This window comes from Telopea speciosissima, chromosome 1, assembly GCF_018873765.1.
Source record: "Telopea speciosissima isolate NSW1024214 ecotype Mountain lineage chromosome 1, Tspe_v1, whole genome shotgun sequence".
NCBI classification, from domain to species: Eukaryota; Viridiplantae; Streptophyta; class Magnoliopsida; order Proteales; family Proteaceae; genus Telopea; species Telopea speciosissima.
Window position 1 is genome coordinate 57,129,489 of NC_057916.1, and position 18,652 is coordinate 57,148,140.

At 44.7% G+C, this 18,652-nt stretch overlaps 1 protein-coding gene across 1 annotated transcript; it reads left to right on the forward strand.

Annotated features, from left to right (window-relative positions):
* The first annotated feature begins 2,859 nt into the window (after positions 1 to 2,859).
* LOC122651596 lies at positions 2,860 to 3,606 on the forward strand. The gene has a single exon (XM_043845044.1). The coding sequence runs from the start codon at positions 2,860 to 2,862 to the stop codon at positions 3,604 to 3,606; it is 747 nt and encodes a 248-aa protein (XP_043700979.1).
* The last annotated feature ends 15,046 nt before the right edge of the window (positions 3,607 to 18,652 follow it).

An 18,652-nucleotide genomic window follows, 5' to 3' on the forward strand; every position in this document is an offset into this window, starting at 1 on the left:
GTGTGTGTATAGAAAAAAATCTGGTAAGAATCTCACATGTGCTACTGCCAGTTGTTTGAGAACAAGATTCAAACCCGTCAGTTGACCTTTGACCTGAGGTCCTATTCGTTGCAGTGCTGGATCACTTGTTTTGTTAAGCCAATGGTTGACATCCCACGGACTATATATCGGTGCACTGGACATGTGATCATGCATTGTTAATGAAAGAGATGCTCAATATGGAATCTACTGCCGTTAATTCGGGAATATCAAGGAGAGAGAAAATCTGTGATGGATCGGATAGAAATCTGGTACCAATGTCATTTTTGTAAATTATTTGCAAAACTATTTTGTAATATGAAAATAATTATTTATGTATTTAAATTTATTTAAAATATTTTTTGGGCATCCAATCACGATCACAGAATCTCTGAAATGGACTTGTACAATGAGTTGGGGGTTGGCAGTATTTAATTACATGCCCTATAGCTCATTATACGATATTGGATTAGTGGAAGGTCTTATATGCAAATTAAAGAGTTTAATTGTGCATGACAACATATGAAAATATTAAATTGGTTAATTATTTTTTCTCTTATGGCAATAAATCAAATATATTTGGATTATATGGTTGGCCATAATTAAAGAGATAGCAATCCCTTTTAGATTCTACCTCTTCCTATTAAGGAAGCAAAGGTGTTACACAAAATTGGAAAGTCGAGAATTTCACCAACTTAGCTATACTTTGGTTTTTGGAAACCATTCTTGAGAAAGGCAACTTGGAAAGTTTCAATTTTAGAAAGTGAACCTTGCCAAGCTAGGATCCCAAAAGGGATCACAAATTATAAAAAGGGGAGCAGAAGGAGAGCTCCACATTTTTGGAGCTTCCCCCTCTCTCTCCCAAGCCTTCTCTTATCCCTCCTCTTCTCTTGTGAGGTGTGAGTATGTGCAAGGATTTTGTGAAACCCAAGAAATTGGTGATTGGTGCTCTACTTTGTTTTGCGGACGATTGACGGCGACAAAGTGTTGGTCAAGTCAATCCACTTCTTGCTTCAGTGTGGAAGAACTATTATCTGGAGGAGAAGCTTCGATTGCGGCTCTAAGGTAATCAAACTTTTTCCATGTAATTTTTGGTTCACCGTCGTTTTTCCAAATATGAATGCATAAGCGATGTTCTACGATCCGTTTCCGCTGCGCCATTGATTTCAAACTAACAATTGGCATCAAAGCGACGCTTTTCCGATGTGCACCCATAATTTTGAAATCAGATTTTTCAATCAAGTTTTTTTTTTTTTTTTATTTCTGTTTAATGTTATTAAAAAAAAAAGGTTTTTAGGATGAATACGGTCTAGATGCAAAAGCACCTTGGTCGCATGCATCCAAATGCACATGGCCGTAGGGTGCAAAGCACTAAGGCTGATTTGCTGCCACATGGCACACCCCATTATGGCCCATGCCATGTGATCTCCAACCCCCTTGGCTCCCTGGTTTATCATCTCTAGGCTGATACGCCACTGCACATGTCAGGCCTAGGCTGTGGTGGGAGGAAGGTATTGGGTGAAAAGGGAATTTCTTCACCCACCATTGTGAGACCAAAATTTAGTTAAATTGTTTAATTATTTTTGGGATCTAATTTTTGGGGGCTAAGGTGGGTGTTCATTAAAGTGTTTAATGGTTTATGTTTTCATGTACATAAGATGTATATGCTTGTACACATAAGATGTGTTTTCATGGGGATCCCTATGTTTTCATATATGTTGTGGTTATGGGAATGGATTTAAAATTTTGAATCTATGTGGATGGCTATTTTTCATATGATGAATGGTATATGGATGTGATGTGTTGTGCTCTCTCCCTCTCTATCTCTCTCCTCCCCCTTCTTTTTTTATAAAATCATGTATTCCATCCCTTGGACAGCCCAAATGGTGGGTTGGTTTCTCCAAGGGGGTTTCTTTATGAAAGGAAAATGTATAGACATAAGTTGCAATTTATTTTTCAATGTAATTTCAACTTGTGGAGAATTGATGATGACATAAAGATGGAGGTTCGCATACGATGATGCATGGAGATGAGATTCCATAGAGATGGAGATTCGCATGGAGATGCTAACTATGGAGTTTGCGCAATTTGTGTGCATTATAATGATGCATAAGATGCATGGTTTCCATATTACAAAAATTGATTTAATTTTCTATTTTAGTGGGAGTAATAATTCATTATTATTTCCACTAACCTAGCCATCCCATAACCACAATTAATTGTTGATATACTTAATATGCATATGTTGTGTGATGTTGTATATGATGATATATGATTGTGTTGCGATTACCCTCAACTGTTAAAAAGCATGTACATGTGTGATATGAATGAATCTTAAACGGTAGATCATATCTATGGCCCCTTATCAATAGTGGATGTAGAGGTTGATCGTATGACCCCCGCAATAGAGCCGATAGGACGTTGTCAGGGTTTTAATGTCAATGGTCTACACTACTTCCCATTGGATAGAAAATGGACATAGGTAGTGAGGGGGCACTGCAATAGGGGGCCATCTCTCATGATACTATGATTCAGTCCAATTTGATAAGAAAACACATGACTTGAGTGTGTGTCAGCCGATAGGATCTGGACATGACACACAGGTGGCCAATGATATTGGAAGCCTTGGAGATGGACAGCATAGTCCACCCAATCACTTTATGTGCAATGATTCCCGATAGGGTAAGTTGTTTGTGCAAGGATTGGTTTGTTCTAATTCACATTACAAGATAAGAGAGAATCTTGAATTGTGAAAAACCTTTCGCCTACTGGAATTTGATGGTTTCATTTTTAATGGGCATGTGTTTGATTATATCTTGTACATGTGTAGATATTTGTGCGATGACGGCCTCTCTTAACTCTACCCTCCTGACCCTTATCAATGACTACAAACTGAAAGGACCCAATTATAATGACTGGCATCGGAGTCTATCTACAGTTCTTGATGAAGTGGCCCCTCAGAAATCTATTGATGATGATTATGATCAGCATGAAGCCTACGAATACTTTTATTTATGTGATTCAAAGGCTATGTTATACATCCTTGGATCGGTTGATAAATCGATCACTGACTCTGTGAAAGGCATAACCTCTGCCAAGGGTGTGATGGATAAGCTCAAGGAACTTTTCAGTCAGACTGATGTGCATGAGCACCATGAGCTTGTTGGTTTTATCCATAATACCAAAATGAAAGAGGGAACTCCAATCATCGATCATGTCATGAAGATGAGAAATTTGTTTGAGAAACTGAAAACCCTGGATACTTCCTTCACTCTTAAGTACAAAAGAAATGTGATCTTCAACTCTCTCCCCATAGCGTATAGCCCTTTTGTCTGCAACTTCAACATGAATAGGTTGGATGTTGAGCTAACTGAGGTGGGCAATATGTTACAAGAGGTGGAGAAAGCATTTAAGAAGGAAAAGGGTGAGGTCAATGCCACAGAAGTCAAAGGATCTAATTTCAAGGATAAAGGGAAGAAGAACAAGGCCAACAAGGGTAAAACCCTTAAGGGCAAGGGTGGAAAGATACAAAAGAAAACTACAGAACCCAAGGGGAAATGCTTCTTTTGTGGAAACGATGGTCACTAGAAAAGAAACTGTCGTGCTTACCTGGCTACTAAGAAGAAATCGGATGAAACCCCTAAAGAAGGTAATTTTACCACTCTTGTCATTTATGAGTCAAACTTGTCTTTTGAGCAATCTAACTCTTGGTTGGTGGATACTACATCCACTATCCCTGTCTGCAATATGTTGTAGGGGTTCAAAGTGACAAGAAGACTTGACAGGAATGAAGTGCGTCTAAAGATGGTCACTGGAGCTGAAGCCATGGCGATGGGTGTTGGAGATTTTAGTTTAGAATTTGATTCTAGTACTATTTTGTTAAAGGATTGTTATCACATTCCTTCTTTTAAGAGGAACAATATTTCTGTATCTAAACTTGTTAAAGAAGATTATAGTTTTTCCTGTAATATTTCTCTGACAATTCATTTGAATAATAAATTTATAGTTTCTGGATATATGCAAAATGGTTTGTATTTTCTAGATTCTTCTATTAAAACGAATGAAGTTTCAAATGTTGATTTGAAACATAAGAGAGCTCCAGTGAGTTCTACATACCTATGGCATCTCAGGTTAGGTCATATTAACTTGGATAGGATGGACCATTAGAAAGTCTAAAAGTTGAACCTTACCTAACTTGCGAATCGTGCCTTCAAGGCAAAATGACCAAGAAGCCCTTTAGCAATAAAGGCAAGAGAGCCAGTGGTTTGTTCGAACGTATACATACTGATGTGTGTGGACCCATGAATATTCAAGCGGGATATGGTTTCGAATACTTTGTGACTTTTACTAATGACTACTCTAGGTATGGTTATATCCACTTGATGTGCAAAAAGTCAAAAACTTTAAAAAGTTCAAGTAGTTTCAGGCAGAAGTCGAAAGACAGTTAGACAAGCACATTAAGTCCCTTTGATCAGATCGAGGAGGAGAGTATTTATCAGATGAGTTCAAAGGATATCTCACTTCAGAAGGAATTGTGTCACAATTGACAAATCCCGATACGCCACAACAAAATGGTGTGTCAGAAAGGTGCAATAGGACCTTGTTGGACATGGTCAGGACCATGTTCACTTTTAGTGAGCTAACTTTATCTTTTTGGGGGTATGCTTTAAAGGCTGTGACTTATATTTTGAATAGGGTACCAACCAAATCTGTACCTAAAACCCCATTTGAATTATGGTATGGGCACAAGCCTAGCCTAAATCAATTTAGGGTTTAGGGTTGTCCTGTGCATGTTCACAAGCAACAGACAGATAAGTTGGAACCCCGCACTTCTAGATGTTTTTTCTTGGGTTGCCCCAAGGGCACAATAGGTTACTATTTCTATGACCTCATTGACTAAATGGTCATCGTTAGTAAGCATGTTACTTTCATTAAGGAGGACCTAATCTCTAAAAGAATTGAACCGGTGGTTATAGAAGAATTATCTTCTGAACTGGATTTGACAATCCTAGTAGATGACCCAGTTGACTTAAACCCTATACCAATTAGCACTCAAGAGCCTCGACGTAGTGGGAGGACCATTAAGCCACCTGAACGTTTCACTTTTCTTATAGAAGAAGAAAAGACTGTGGAAGAGTTCCACATGGTCTCCACTGAGACGGATGATGATCCGTATACTTATTCTGAGGCACTTAAAGATGTATATGCAAATAAGTGGCTGGAAGCTATACGCTCTAAAATTGATTCAATGCGCTCAAACAATGTCTAGACTCTAGTTGATCAACCATAAGGTGTCAAGCCCATTGGATGCAAGTGGATCTTCAAGAGGAAGAGAGGCGTTGATGGGAACGTTGAAAGATTCAAGGCAAGACTGGTAGCTAAAGGATACACCCAACAAGAGGGTGTGGATTATGATGAAACCTTTTCTCCAGTAGCGATGATGAAATCAATTAGGATTTTATTGGCCATCGCAACACACTTTGATTATGAAATCTGGATGATGGATGTACAAACTGCATTTTTGAATGGATTTCCCGAGGAAGAACTCTACATGCATCAGCCAGAAGGGTTCTCTTCAAGTGTTGATGAGAACAAAGTGTTGAAATTGTAGAGATCCATTTATGATCTCAAGCAGGCTTCCAGAAGTTGGAACATCCGTTTTAACCAAACAGTCAAAACGTTTGGCTTTGAATAAAACCTGGATGAACCTTGCGTTTATAAGAAACTCAGTGGGAGTGCGGTTTGTTTCCTATTATTGTATGTGGATGACATACTACTTATAGGAAATGATGTAAGTATGCTTTCATCTGTGAAGAAGTGGTTGTCCTCCACATTCTTGATGAAAGACTTAGGCGAAGCCAATTACATCCTTGGGATTAAGCTTGTGAGAGATCGCAAGAGAAGGATGTTGGGCTTATCACAATCCACATATGTAGACAAAGTCTTGGCCAAATTTAATATGGAGAACTCTAAGAAAGGAAACGTTCCTTTCAGGCATGGAGTAAGCCTCTCCAAATCCCAATGCCCTTAATCTCAAAAGGACATTGAGGAGATGAAGAGAATTCCCTATGCTTCGACAGTGGGAAGTCTCATGTATACCATGTTGTGTACAAGGCCAAACATTTGCTCTTCAGTAGGGATTGTGAGTCGATATCAATCCAATCCTGGACATGAGCATTGGAATGCTCTCAAGAATATCCTCAAGTATTTAAGAAATACTAAGGATCATTTCTTGGTTTATGGGTCTGAACAGTTATTAGTCATGGGGTATACAGATTTTGATTTTCAGACTGACAAAGATAATAGAAAATCCACGTCAGGGATGATTTTCATGATGGGTGGTGGAGGTGTTATATGGAGGAGTGCAAAACAAAAGTCTACAGTTGATTCTACTGCTGAGGCTGAGTACATTCCAGCCAGTGAAGGAGCCAAAGAAGCAATTTGGTTGAAAACATTCTTAAGCGATCTCAGTGTTGTACCCGAGCTTGTTAAAGATCGATTGCATTGTGACAACAAAGGGGCAATAGCTCAAGCAAAGGAGCCTAGGGCTCATCAGAGGAACAAGCATGTGCAACGGAAGTATCACCTAATCAGAGAGATCATCCAACAGGGTGATGTAGCTATCATGAAGGTTGACTCAGCAGACAATGTGTCTGATTCCATGACCAAAGGCTTAGCACCAGTTGTTTTTTTGAAACATGTAGATTCTATGGGTGTAAGGCATATGGGAGATTGGCTTTGATGTACAAGTGGGAGATCGTTAGATATGTGTTCATCAAACCCGGTTTAATTAATAAAGTGTTTATTTCTTTTTACACATGGCATATATTTTATTGGGCTTGTAAGTTGCTCCATGGGTTTTCACCCAAAATTATTCTCAGTTAGGGACAGGATCGGACATCCCGTTCATATGGTTGTCACATTGTATGTTACCAGAAATAAGTTTTCGGTGCGTAAATGTGGGTACACATTGTGTGTGCATAGAAAAGAATCTGGTAAGAATCTTGCATGTGCTACTGCTAGTTGTTTGAGAACGAGATTCGTACCCATCAGTTGACCTTTAACCTGAGAGATCCTATTCGTTGCAATGCTGGATTACTTGTTTTGGTAAGCCAATGGTTGACCTCCCATGGACTATATATCGGTGCACTGGACACGTGATCTCGCATTGTTAATGAAAGAGATGCTCAACATGGAATCCACTCCCGTTAATTCGGGAATATCAAGGAGAGATAAAGTTTGTGATGGATCGGACATAAATCTGGTACCAGTGTCATTTTTGTAAATTATTTACAAAACTATTTTGTAATATGAAAAATAATTATTTATGTATTTAAATTTATTTGAAATATTTTTTGGGCGTTCGATCATGATCATAGAATCTCTGAAATGGACTTGTACAATGAGTTGGGGGTTAGTAGTATTTAATTACATGCCCTATAGCTCATTATGCGATTTTGGATTAGTGGAGGTCTTATATGCAAATTAAAGAGTTTAATTGTGCATGACAATATATGGGAATATTAAATTGGTTAATTATCTTTTTTCTTATGGCAATAAAAAAAATATATTTGGATTATATGGTTGGCCATAATTAAAGAGATAGTAATCCCGTTTAAATTCTACCTCTTCCCATTATGGAAGCAAAGGTGTTACACAAAATTGAAAAGTGGAGAATTTCACCAACTTAGCAACACTTTGGTTTTTGGAAACCATGCTTGAGAAAGGCAACTTGGACAGTTTCAATTTTAGAAAGTGAACCTTGCCAAGCTAGGATCCCAAAAGGGATCACAAATTATAAAAAGGGGAGGAGAAGGAGAGCTCCATGTTTTTGGAGCTTCTCCCTCTCTCTCCCAAGCCTTCTCTTATCCCTCCTCTTCTCTTGTGAGGTGTAAGTGTGTGCAAGGGTTTTGTGAAACCCAAGCAAGTGGTGATTTGTGCTCTACTTTGTTTTGTGAATGATTGATGGCGACAAAGTGTTGATCAAGTCAATCCACCTCTTGCTTCAATGTGGAAGAACTATTATCTGGAGGAGGAGCTTCGATTGCGGCTCTAAGGTAATCGAACTTTTTCCATGTAATTTTTGGTTCACCATTGTTTTTCCGAATTTGAATGCAAAAGCAATATTCTACGATCCGTTTCTGTTGCGCATTTGGTTTCAAATTAACATCACATCCATATACCATTCATCATATGAAAAATAGCCATCCACATAGATTCAAAATTTAAATCCATTCCCATAACCACAACATATATGAAAACATAGGGATCCAAATGAAAACACATCTTATGTGTACAAGCATGTATATCTTATGTACACAAAAACATAAACCATTAAACACTTTAATAAACATCCACCCAATACCTTCCTCCCACCATAGGCTTTGGTCAAACTAAAAACTTTTTTTTTCTGCAGGTACTGGAAGGGGGGAACTACCCGCGGCAAAAAAGCCGCAGCCACATGCCATATATGGGCTGCCTGAGTGCACATGGCTAGCCTTGTGGCAGCAAGCCTTGCAATCCAACTAAGTGGGCTTGGGACCATACGGCCCTGCTACTTTTGCAGCCAAGGTACCTTGAAGCGTTGGTGCCATATGGCTTGGCTGCATGCGACAAAGGGATATGGGTGCATGCTGCCAAGGGACATGGGTTCATGCTTCCATGGTGTTGCGTCAGGAAATCAACCGGTGGTCCTTTGAGTATCGTAACCTACAAAAGACCCTGAGTGGAAGAGGAGAACCGATGTGGTTCCAGCCTAGGACTCTCCGATGCATAAGTTAGATCTCTCTGAGCAAACAGATGAGTAAGTAAAATTCTAGATCCCCTATGGTGCAATATACCTTCCCTTTTATAATGGAGTATGGCGGTGCGAAGAGTCCTATTTGACGATGAATAATCCCTATAGCAGATAGAGTCCCAGAGTGTTTGGGGTTCTTCATGGTTGGTTGCTTCTCTACGAAGAGATAGTGTCCTGATAGGAATGGTGTCTCTAATAGATAGATATAGGTGTGTTGTTAGATGAAGTCTTTGTGTCCGTCTTGGATTGTGTAGTTGGTAGAGGATAGTATAGAGTCCTGAAGGTGGTATGGGTCTTGTTCAGGATGGTGGGAGTGTAGTCCTTATTGGGGACGATGGTGGTATCCTAGTCCAAGTCTGTGAAGGGTGATTGCTTGGTTCATGTTTATAGCAGGCCGTGTGTTTTGAGCCCGCAGTTGGTTTTTTGCTGGCCCGGTCTTGGTCCACCTCCTTGGGCCGGGGACACGTGGTGACCTCTGATTGGTTGGTGTGATTTTTGGTTTATCATTTGCCCGCCCACTCTCTTGGATCAGAATGTCCAAGAGAGTAGACTTTGCATTTTTTGCTTTGAAGCTCTGTCTCCGTTCTGGGTGTTGTTGTTCCTCGTCCTTCGTATGTGGCAGATAAGCCTTGGTAGTCGTTCAACCTTGGTGGACTTGAGCCTTAGTGGTTGTCGAACCTTGGTGGCCTTGAGCCTTGGTCGTCTATAGACCTCAGTGGGATTATGCCTTGGTAGTCTACGGACCTTGGTGGCATTGCACCTTGGTGGTCTATGGACCTTGGTGGCATTGTGCCTTGGTGGTCTACGGACCTTGGGGGCATTGTGCCTTGGTGGTCTATGGACCTCGGTGGCATTGAAGCTTGGTGGTCCATGAACTTTGGTGGCATTGAGCCTTCATGGTCTACAGACCTTGGTTGCTTTGCGCCTTGGTGGTCTACGGACTTTTGTGGCATTGAGCCTTGGTAGTGGTCTACGGACCTTAGTGGCATTGAGCCTTGGTGGTCTACAAACCTTTTAGTGGCATTGAGCCTTGGTGGTCTATGGACCTTGGTAGCATTGCGCCTTGGTGGTCTATGGACCTTAGCGGCAATGCGCCTTGGTGGTCTACGGACCTTGGTGGCATTGCGCTTTGGTATTCGAACTATCTTGAACTCCACGAACTTCTCGGGCTCTGCCTCTAAACCTCAAACTCGCGATGTCTCGTACTTCGCCTCTTTTTTTTTCTTTTTTTTTTGTTTTTGATATTGACTCGAATTGGTCTTTGGCCACAGGTACATCTTTGCTTGAACCTCGACCTCGAACCCTTGCAAACTCCAACCTCGGACCTCAACCTTGAACTCGAACCTCGATCCTCAAACCTTGTCGATGCCCATGGCAGCCGTGGCCCCTTATTCCCCTTTTTTTTTTTTTTTTTTTTTTTTTTTTGATATTGACTCGAATTGGTCTTTGGCCACAGATACATCTTTGCTCAAACCTCGACCTTGAACCTTCGCGAACTCTGACCTCGGACCTCGACCTCGAACTCAAACCTCGAGCCTCGATGATGCCCATGGCGGTTGTGGCCCCTTTTCCCCTTTTTTTATTTTTTGTGTGCTCCTCTCTCTCTCTTGCTTTTTCACTTTTCTTTCTTGGAATCTTCTTCCTTCCTTGCACTTGGTAGTAGCTTTTTGGTGCCCCCAAGTGTTTGGCTTTAGGTGGCAAAGACTAATGTGGTCTACTATTGGCTTTGGCCTTTTAGTTGGCTTGCTTTGTGAGCCAGCCTTGTGCTCTCTTGGTTATGTCTTCATGCTGTACCTATGGGGTTCTCTTATGCTTGGTCTTTGGTTTATGACGTGAGCTCTGACCTCGTGTCTGCACCCTTGGTGGGAGCCACGCCCTGGATCTGCTTCTTGGTACCCTCAATCCACGCCTGGCGACACTCCTTCAATCCCCGCCTGGCCGACGTCCATCGATTGATGCCCATTCGCTAATTCGATTCGCGCCCATTGGCTTCATTCAGCTCAATCCACATCCATTCGATTCGTGCCTGGGTGATGCCCCTGATCGGGGCCCTGACTCCCGATCAACGCTTTGCCCCCCCCGACCTCTCGTTTGATTCAGCACCCGTGGCTTCTCTTAGATCGGCACCCGCGATCCCTCATTCGATCAGCGCCCTTCGACCCCTCTTTGATGCCCTTCGACCTCTCGTTCGACGATCAACGCCTGTGGCCTCTCTTTTGATCGGCGCCCTTGGCATCTCATTCGATCGATGCCCGTGACCTCTCGTTCGATCGATGCCCGTGGCCTTTTGTTCAACGATCAGCGCCCTTGGCCTCTTGTTCGATCGGCGCCCATGACCCTCATTCGACGATCCGCGCCCATGACACCCATCATCTATGGTCGATGTCTGGTGTGGTTTCATTCTCTTCTCTTTTTTCCTCTTTCTCTCTTACTTTTTCTCTTTTCTCTCTCTTCTTTTCTCTTCTTCTCTCTCTTATCCTTTAGTTTTGGGGTGCGATCAATAATGGGACTTTATTTATTTATTTATTTTTTTTTACTCCCTTTCTTCAATTGGCGCCCCCTTTCTTCGTTCGACGATCGGGTGCCCCTGCTTGATTCGACAATCGAGTGCCCCTACTTGATTCAGTTGACGCCCCCCCTTCGTTCGACGATCGGGTGACCCTGCTGGATTCGACACCCCTTTCTTGATTCGGCAATCAGGTGCCCCTGCTTGATTCAACCGGGTGCCCTGCTTGACTAGACAATCCAGGGACCCTCCTTGGAGCGGCACCCGTGGTTGCTCATTCGACGATCTAGGGACCCTCCTTCGATCTACGTCCAGGGACCCTCTTTCGACGATCCACGTCTAGGGACCCTCCTTCGATCTTCGTCCAAGGATCTAGGGACCCTCCTTCAATGATCTAGGTCCAGGGACCCTCCTTCGATCGGTGCCCGTGGTTGCTCATTCGATGATCCAGGGACCCTCCTTTGACGATCCACGTCCATGGACCCTCCTTTGATCTACGTCCAGGGACCCTCCATTGGTCGGCGCCCCCGTTCGATCCTCTGGTATGTCTTTGGTCATAGATACATCTTTACTCGAACCTTGACCTCGATCCCTCGTGCGACCTCGAAACCTCGGACCTCGGGTAGTCTACGGACCTTGGTGGTCTACGGATGGACCTTGGTGGTCTACGGACTTTGGTGGTCTACGGACCTTGGTGGAAGTGATTCAATTGATGTGCAGTAAACGAGTATATCAACTCCAAAATCAACTATTTACTTCAAATAAAATTTCAAATTATCCTTGAAAATGTACTCTGGCTGACATCTTACTACGCTACTGCTACTGCTCCTGCTATTACTACTACTACTGGTACTGGCGGTACTGCTACTAGTGGTGGTACTACTACCTTTATTGGTAGTACTTCTTCAGGTGCTCTGAGTTCCAAGTACGGTCTACCTTCTTGCCCCCTGGAGTTTTCAAGCGGTAGGTCCCTAGATATATCTACTTGGAAACTATGTATGGTCCTTTCCAGTTGAAGTGCAGTACTCTGTGGGACATGGTGAGGACTTCTACTGGTGCTAGTGCCTCTGTACCGTAAGCTAGGCGGAATGGGCTTTCCCCTGTGGGTGTTCTTACTGTGGTTTGGTATGCCCATAGGACACTTAGTAATTCCTCGACCCACTTTCCTTTGGCTCCTTCTAGCCTTTTCTTGATTCCATTTAGCAACGTTCTGTTCGTCACCTCCACCTGACCATTGGCCTGTGGGTAGGCTACTGACACAGGCCGATAGTCAATGTTGTAACTGTGACAGAAGGCTCTGAACTTGGGGTTGTTGAACTACTTCCCATTGTCTGACACTAGTATTCTTGGTACCTCGAGCCTGTAGATGACGTCGTGTCGAACAAACTTCTCCATTTCATTCTCTGTTATTTTGGCCAATGGCTTTGGCTCGACCCATTTGGTGAAGTAGTCTATAGCGACCACCAAGTACTTACAGTTCCTCGATGCTACTGTGAAATTGCCTAGGATGTCCACCCCCCATATGGCAAAGGGAGTGGGGTTGAGGATCGACGTCAGTTTGGTGATGGGTAGGTGGGGTACTGGGGCAAACAACTAACATTGCTTGCAAGCCTTAACATACTGTATTGCCTCCTCTTGCATCTTAGGCCAGTAGAGTCCTGGGCGGAGTATTTTGTAGGCTAGGGGTTGTCCTCCCATGTGGCTTCCACATATTCCTTCGTGGACCTCTGCCAGGGCGTACTGGGCTCCCTTGGGTCCTAGGCACCAGAGCAGTGGTGTAGTTACCCCCCCTTTTACATAGTATGTTGCCCAGAATGGTGTACTTTATAGCTCTCATTCTTATCTTCCTCACCTCGACTTTGTCCTTTGGTAGGACATCATGCTGTAGGTAATTGAGTATGGGGTCCATCCAACTAGGACCTTCCTCGATCTTGTTGACTTACTTTTCCTGATACGTTGGTTCCTACAGTATTTTAATATAGACTGCACTGGCTAGGTTATGGAGCTCGTCGTTGGCTAGCCTTGACAGGGCGTTGACCGTGGCATTCTCAATCCTGGGCACTCGAACCACCTCGAACTTTTTAAACCCCCCGATTAAAGCTCGAGCACGTGCTAGGTATGCCGCCATTCGCTCGACCTTCGCCTCATACTCTCCATTCACCTGGTTCACCACGAGCTGGGAGTCACTCAGGATAGATAGATGTACGACCTGGATGGCCTTGGCTACCCGGAGTCCAGCTAGTAGTGCTTCGTACTCCGCTTCATTACTAGATGCTTGGAAGGTGAATCGAAGAGCATACTGGATCCAAAATCCCTCGGGGCTGGTCAGTATGAAGCCAGCCTCACTTCCTGCTGCATTGGTCGAACCATCGACATACATCTCCCATGGTCCTCGATCCTGGTCCTCTGGTTCTTCTGCTTCTATTTTGTCTTCAGGTAGGGTGCACTCAGTGACGAAGTCTGCCAGTGCCTGGCCTTTGATTGCTGTTTGGGGTTGGAACCTGATGTCATGTTCACTCAACTTGATTGCCCAAGCAATCAACCGTCTGGAGACGTCTGGTTTGTGCAGTACCTTCTTCAGTGGTAGGTCGATGAGTACTGTGATTATGTGGGCTTGGAAGTATGGTCAGAACTTCCTAGCCGAGATCACCAGTGCATAGGCTACCTTTTCGATCCTGGTGTACCTGGTCTCTGCATCAATTAAGACATGACTGACATAGTAGATGGGTCTTTGGACCCTTGCCTCTTCCTTCAATAGCACTGCGCTTACGGCGATGGGGGTTGTCGCCAGGTAGATCTGCAGCTCTTCGTTGGGTTCTGGTCGCCCAAGCATTGGTGGATTCTGGAGGTACTCCTTTAGCTCCTCAAATGCCTTTTGGCACTCCTCCGTCCAGGAAAAGTCTTTTGGACTTCGAAGGTTCTTCAACGTCTTGAAGAACAATAGGCACTTGTCTCCTGACCGTGACATGAACCTTGAAAGGGCGGCTATCCTTCCATTCAACCTCTGTACTTCTCTGACCGTCTGTGGTGGTGCCATCTCTTGGATGGCCTTGATCTTGGATGGGTTGGCTTCTATTCCGCGTGCCGAGACCATGAACCCTAGGAACTTCCCTGAGGTTACTCCGAAGGCACACTTTGCAAGATTTAATTTCATCTGGTTCCTTCTTAGCACCGTGAATATCTCCTCCAGGTAGGTCAGCTGTTGGTGGGCTTAGACATTTTTCACGAGCATGTCATCTACGTACACCTCTATGTTGCATTCGATCTGTTCCTCAAACATCTTGTTGACCATCCTTTGGTAGGTGACCCCTGCATTCTTCAATCCGAACTGCATGACACAATAGCAGTAGTTTTCCTTGTCCGTTTGGAATGCGATGTAAGACTCATGATCCTCATGCATGAGGATCTGGTTATACCCAGAGTAGGCATCCATGAAGTTGAGCATCTCATGGCCTACAGTCGCATCGATCAATAGGTCGATCCTGGTTAGTGGGTACTCGTCCTTCAAGCATGCCTTGTTCAAGTCGGTGTAGTCGACGCACATTCTCCACTTCCCATTGGGCTTTGGTACCATGACCACATTTGTGAGCTAGGTAGGGAACTTCTCTTCTCGGATGAACCCTGCCTGGTCAGCTCAACTTCTCGACCTCTTCTTTGATAGATGCTTGCTGATCAAGGCAAAATTCTGCCTCTTCTGTTGGACGAGCTTCCTGGTTGGGTCTAAGTGCAACCTATGCTCTGCTATGGATCTGGGTATGCCAGGCATGTCCGCAGTCGACCATGCAAAGACATCCATGTTGGTTTGGAGGAGGTGCCCCAGTTCTTCTTTCTGTTCGTCGTTCAACAACGACCCAAAATTTGTACGACCTTGGAGGGGTCATCCTTGCTGAGTGGCCATGGGATGAGGTCCTTCACTGGTTTACCTCTCTTCTCTGTCTGTTCCTCCCTCTGGTCGATGATCAGGTTCTCCATGTATAGTTCCATTCCCCTGGTATTACCATTGTTCTTTTGACGAAGGTGGCATAGCATTCTCTGGCCCTCTTCTGATCGCCTTGAATTTCTCCTGCTTCGTTGTCAGTGGGGAACTTCATCTTTAGGTAGAGTGGTGACTCGACCCCTCTAAGGGCTATCAGGGAGGGTCGCCCTAGGAGGCCGTTGAATGAGACCACGGACCTGACTACCATGAAGTTTACCATGATGGTCACCTATCGAGGGTGTTCTCCGAAGGTGACGGGTAGCTCTATAGCGCCTCTAATGGAGGTTGTGGCGCCCAAGAACCCGTGGAGGTAGGTAGGCTCCGGCTTGAGTTGGTCATCTGAAACCCAAATTGTCGATAGACTTCTAGTGAGAGTACATCCACTGATGCCCCTGTATCTATCAATACCTGATGCACTGGTTGATTGGCTATCTCCACCTGCACTACCAAGGCGTCCTTATGTGGAAAGCTTACGCCTTCCAGATCTGCATCCGAGAAGGAGATCACGGTCTCGGTCTTTGCTACCTTGCTCAGCTTCTCTGTTACTCCCACAAACCTAGCATGGGCTTTAGCCTTTTTGGTAGACTCTTGCCCTGGTCATTCAAAGTATGGTGAGGATGGGGGCTCCCTTGGTGCCGCTTGGTTCTGGTACATCTCTCCTCTCTTTTGGGTGGTCTCTCTCCCTATCTCGATCCTCCCTCCTTTCTTCCCTTCTTGGTTCTTCTCTTTCTCGCTCACGACCTCGGTCTCCTTGGCCCGAACGGCCATCATGCCTTCCTTTGATGTACTTGTTTAGGCTCCCTGCTCTTACAAGGTTTTCTATCTCTCTCTTCAATTGGTAGCAGTCTTCTGTATCAGTTATCCTTGTGAAAGAGGCAGACCTTATTGGGGTTACGCTTCTCAGGCCCTACTAGCATGGGTCGGGACCGCCGGATTAGGTCACGATCTTGGATTTGCATGAGGATCTGGGACCTGGTGGTGTTCAGAGGTGTGAACTTTGGGCTACTTGCTCGTTCACTTCTTTCTGTATGGCGGTCACCCCTTCCTGTGGGATGGTCACCCTTGTCCTATCGTCACTCGGTCTTCGACCTCTTGCTCTCTTTGCGGTCATCTGGTGCCGACCTTTTATTATCTTGTGGCTTGGCTTCGATCACCTTCTGTCGGGCTTGTACTATCTTAGCCATGTGGGTGAACTCATTCCACCATTCCTGGAGCCCCTTCATGGTCTTTGTTTCCTAACGTGCCAGGTCTTTGATGAGTTCAAGGTCCCTGATACCCCCATCCAGGGCTGCATGCTGGGTTTGATCATCTAGGTCTCGGACCTCCAAGGATTCTTTGGTGAACCTGCTAACATATTCCCTGAGGGACTCCGTAGGGTTCTGTACCACCTTCAGTAGATTGACCGTGGTCTTCTTCTGCTTGACACTGCTCTGGGAATGGGTGACAAACTGCTCACATAATTCTACAAACGAACCGATCGACCTCGATCATAGCCTGGAGAACCATGAGCTGGCTGCACCTTTGAGAGATGCAGGGAATGCTCTATAGGGTCATCATCCCGTTAAAATAATTGATATGGTCATTGGGGTTTGTGGTACCATTGTATAGTTCGAATGTGGGTAACCTGAACCTGAAGGGGAGTGAGGCCGACATGATCACTTCTGAGAATGGATGTTGTCCAGGGATCAAGTGTGTCTTGCCCTTGGTTTCCTTCTTCAGTCCTTCCAACTTCTCATCCAACTCTCTGAGTCTCTTATCTTGCTCTTCATCTCGTGAATGCCCCTCACATCTAACTGGTCGTACACTGTGGCCCCGTTCGTGTCCTCTGCTTGAAGTCCCCTCCCGTCTTGACTGTTGGTAGGAAGGTGAAGGATGACGTCGCGATGAATCTTGGCGTGAACATGAGGGGCTTCCTTCGTGGTTTGTCCAGCTTTGCTCTGGTGTATAACTTCCTCCCAGTCGACCTTGGAACACCAATCTTCGAATGAACCCTTCGGGGTCGGGTACCACGGATCGGTGTAATGGTGTTCTTCCCTGGTCTAACTGTACTAGGAGGTCCACTGTTCGCCTGGGAGGCTGGGAAGGCTCTCCCCGCTGCCTGGTATGCCTCTCTGACCTATCCCCCTGGGAGGTGACCTCCTAGGGCTCTGGTCTTATCGGGGGTCCGTCCTACGACGGTGTGACGTCGCTCATTGCCTCAAGTAGTCGCGGAAGAGTTGTCGATCATTGATGATCTATCATTGCAAGTCATTGACCTGACCCATAGTCTCTAGTGCATTAGGGTCAGGCACTAGCTCCGCAAGAGCTCCAATGGCTGCTTCGGGGTTGAGGTTGACTACCCCCACCTGTTGGTTCTCTAGAACCCCCCTCCTGAGAGACACGGTTAGTAGCTCTCCGGCGTGAGCTCTCCAGAGGAGGTGATCCATTTCCCTCCCTTGCAGCATTGTTGGTAGAGGGAACGGTCTTCTTGCCTCGTGGTGCAATTGTTGAACAGGTATGGAAACAAGCTAGTAGAGGTGATGGCTAGCGTCGTTCCCACAGATGGCGCCAATCTGTTGCATCAAGAAATCGTCCGGTGGTCCTTCGAGTACCGTAACCTGCAAAAGACCCTGAGTGGCAAAGGAGAACCGGTGTGGTTCCGGCCTAGGACTCTCTGATGCCGAAGTTAGATCTCTTTGTGCAAACAAATGAGTAAGTAAAATTCCAGATCCCCTATGGTGCAACATACCTTCCCTTTTATAATGGAGTATGGCGGTGCGAAGAGTCCTGTTTGACAGCGAATAATCCCTGTAGCAGATAGAGACCCAGAGTGTCTGGGGTTCTTCATGGTTGGTTGCTTCTCTACGAAGAGATAGTGTCCTGATAGGAATGGTGTCTCTAATAGATAGATATAGGTGTGTTGTTAGATGAAGTGATTGTGTCCGTCTTGGATTGTATAGTTGGTAGAGGATAGTATAGAGTCTTGAAGGTGGTATGGGTCTTGTTCAGCACGGTAGGACAGAGCCCAGGTGACGGTGTAGTCCTTGTTGGGGACGATGGTGGTATCCTTGTCCAAGTCTGTGAAGGGTGATTGCTTAGTTCATGTTTATAGCGGGCCGTGTGGTTCAAGCCCGCGGTTGGTTTTTTACTGGCCCGGTCTTGGTCCACCTCCTTGGGTCGGGGACACGTGACGACCTTTGATTGGTTGGTGTGATTTTGGGTTTATAACATGGTGCATGTGGTTTGGGTGCTTTTGCATCTAGACCGTATGCATCCCATAATATATATATATATATATACCGACTTAAGAAAAAACCTTAAGTCTATATATATATATATGTAAGCTTTTTAAACTGCATACAAGAAGGATTAGTCC

What these genes read in the sequence shown, in the direction of transcription:
- LOC122651596 (XM_043845044.1), top strand. Translation starts at nt 2,860, where the DNA reads ATGACGGCCTCTCTTAACTCTACCCTCCTGACCCTTATCAATGACTAC.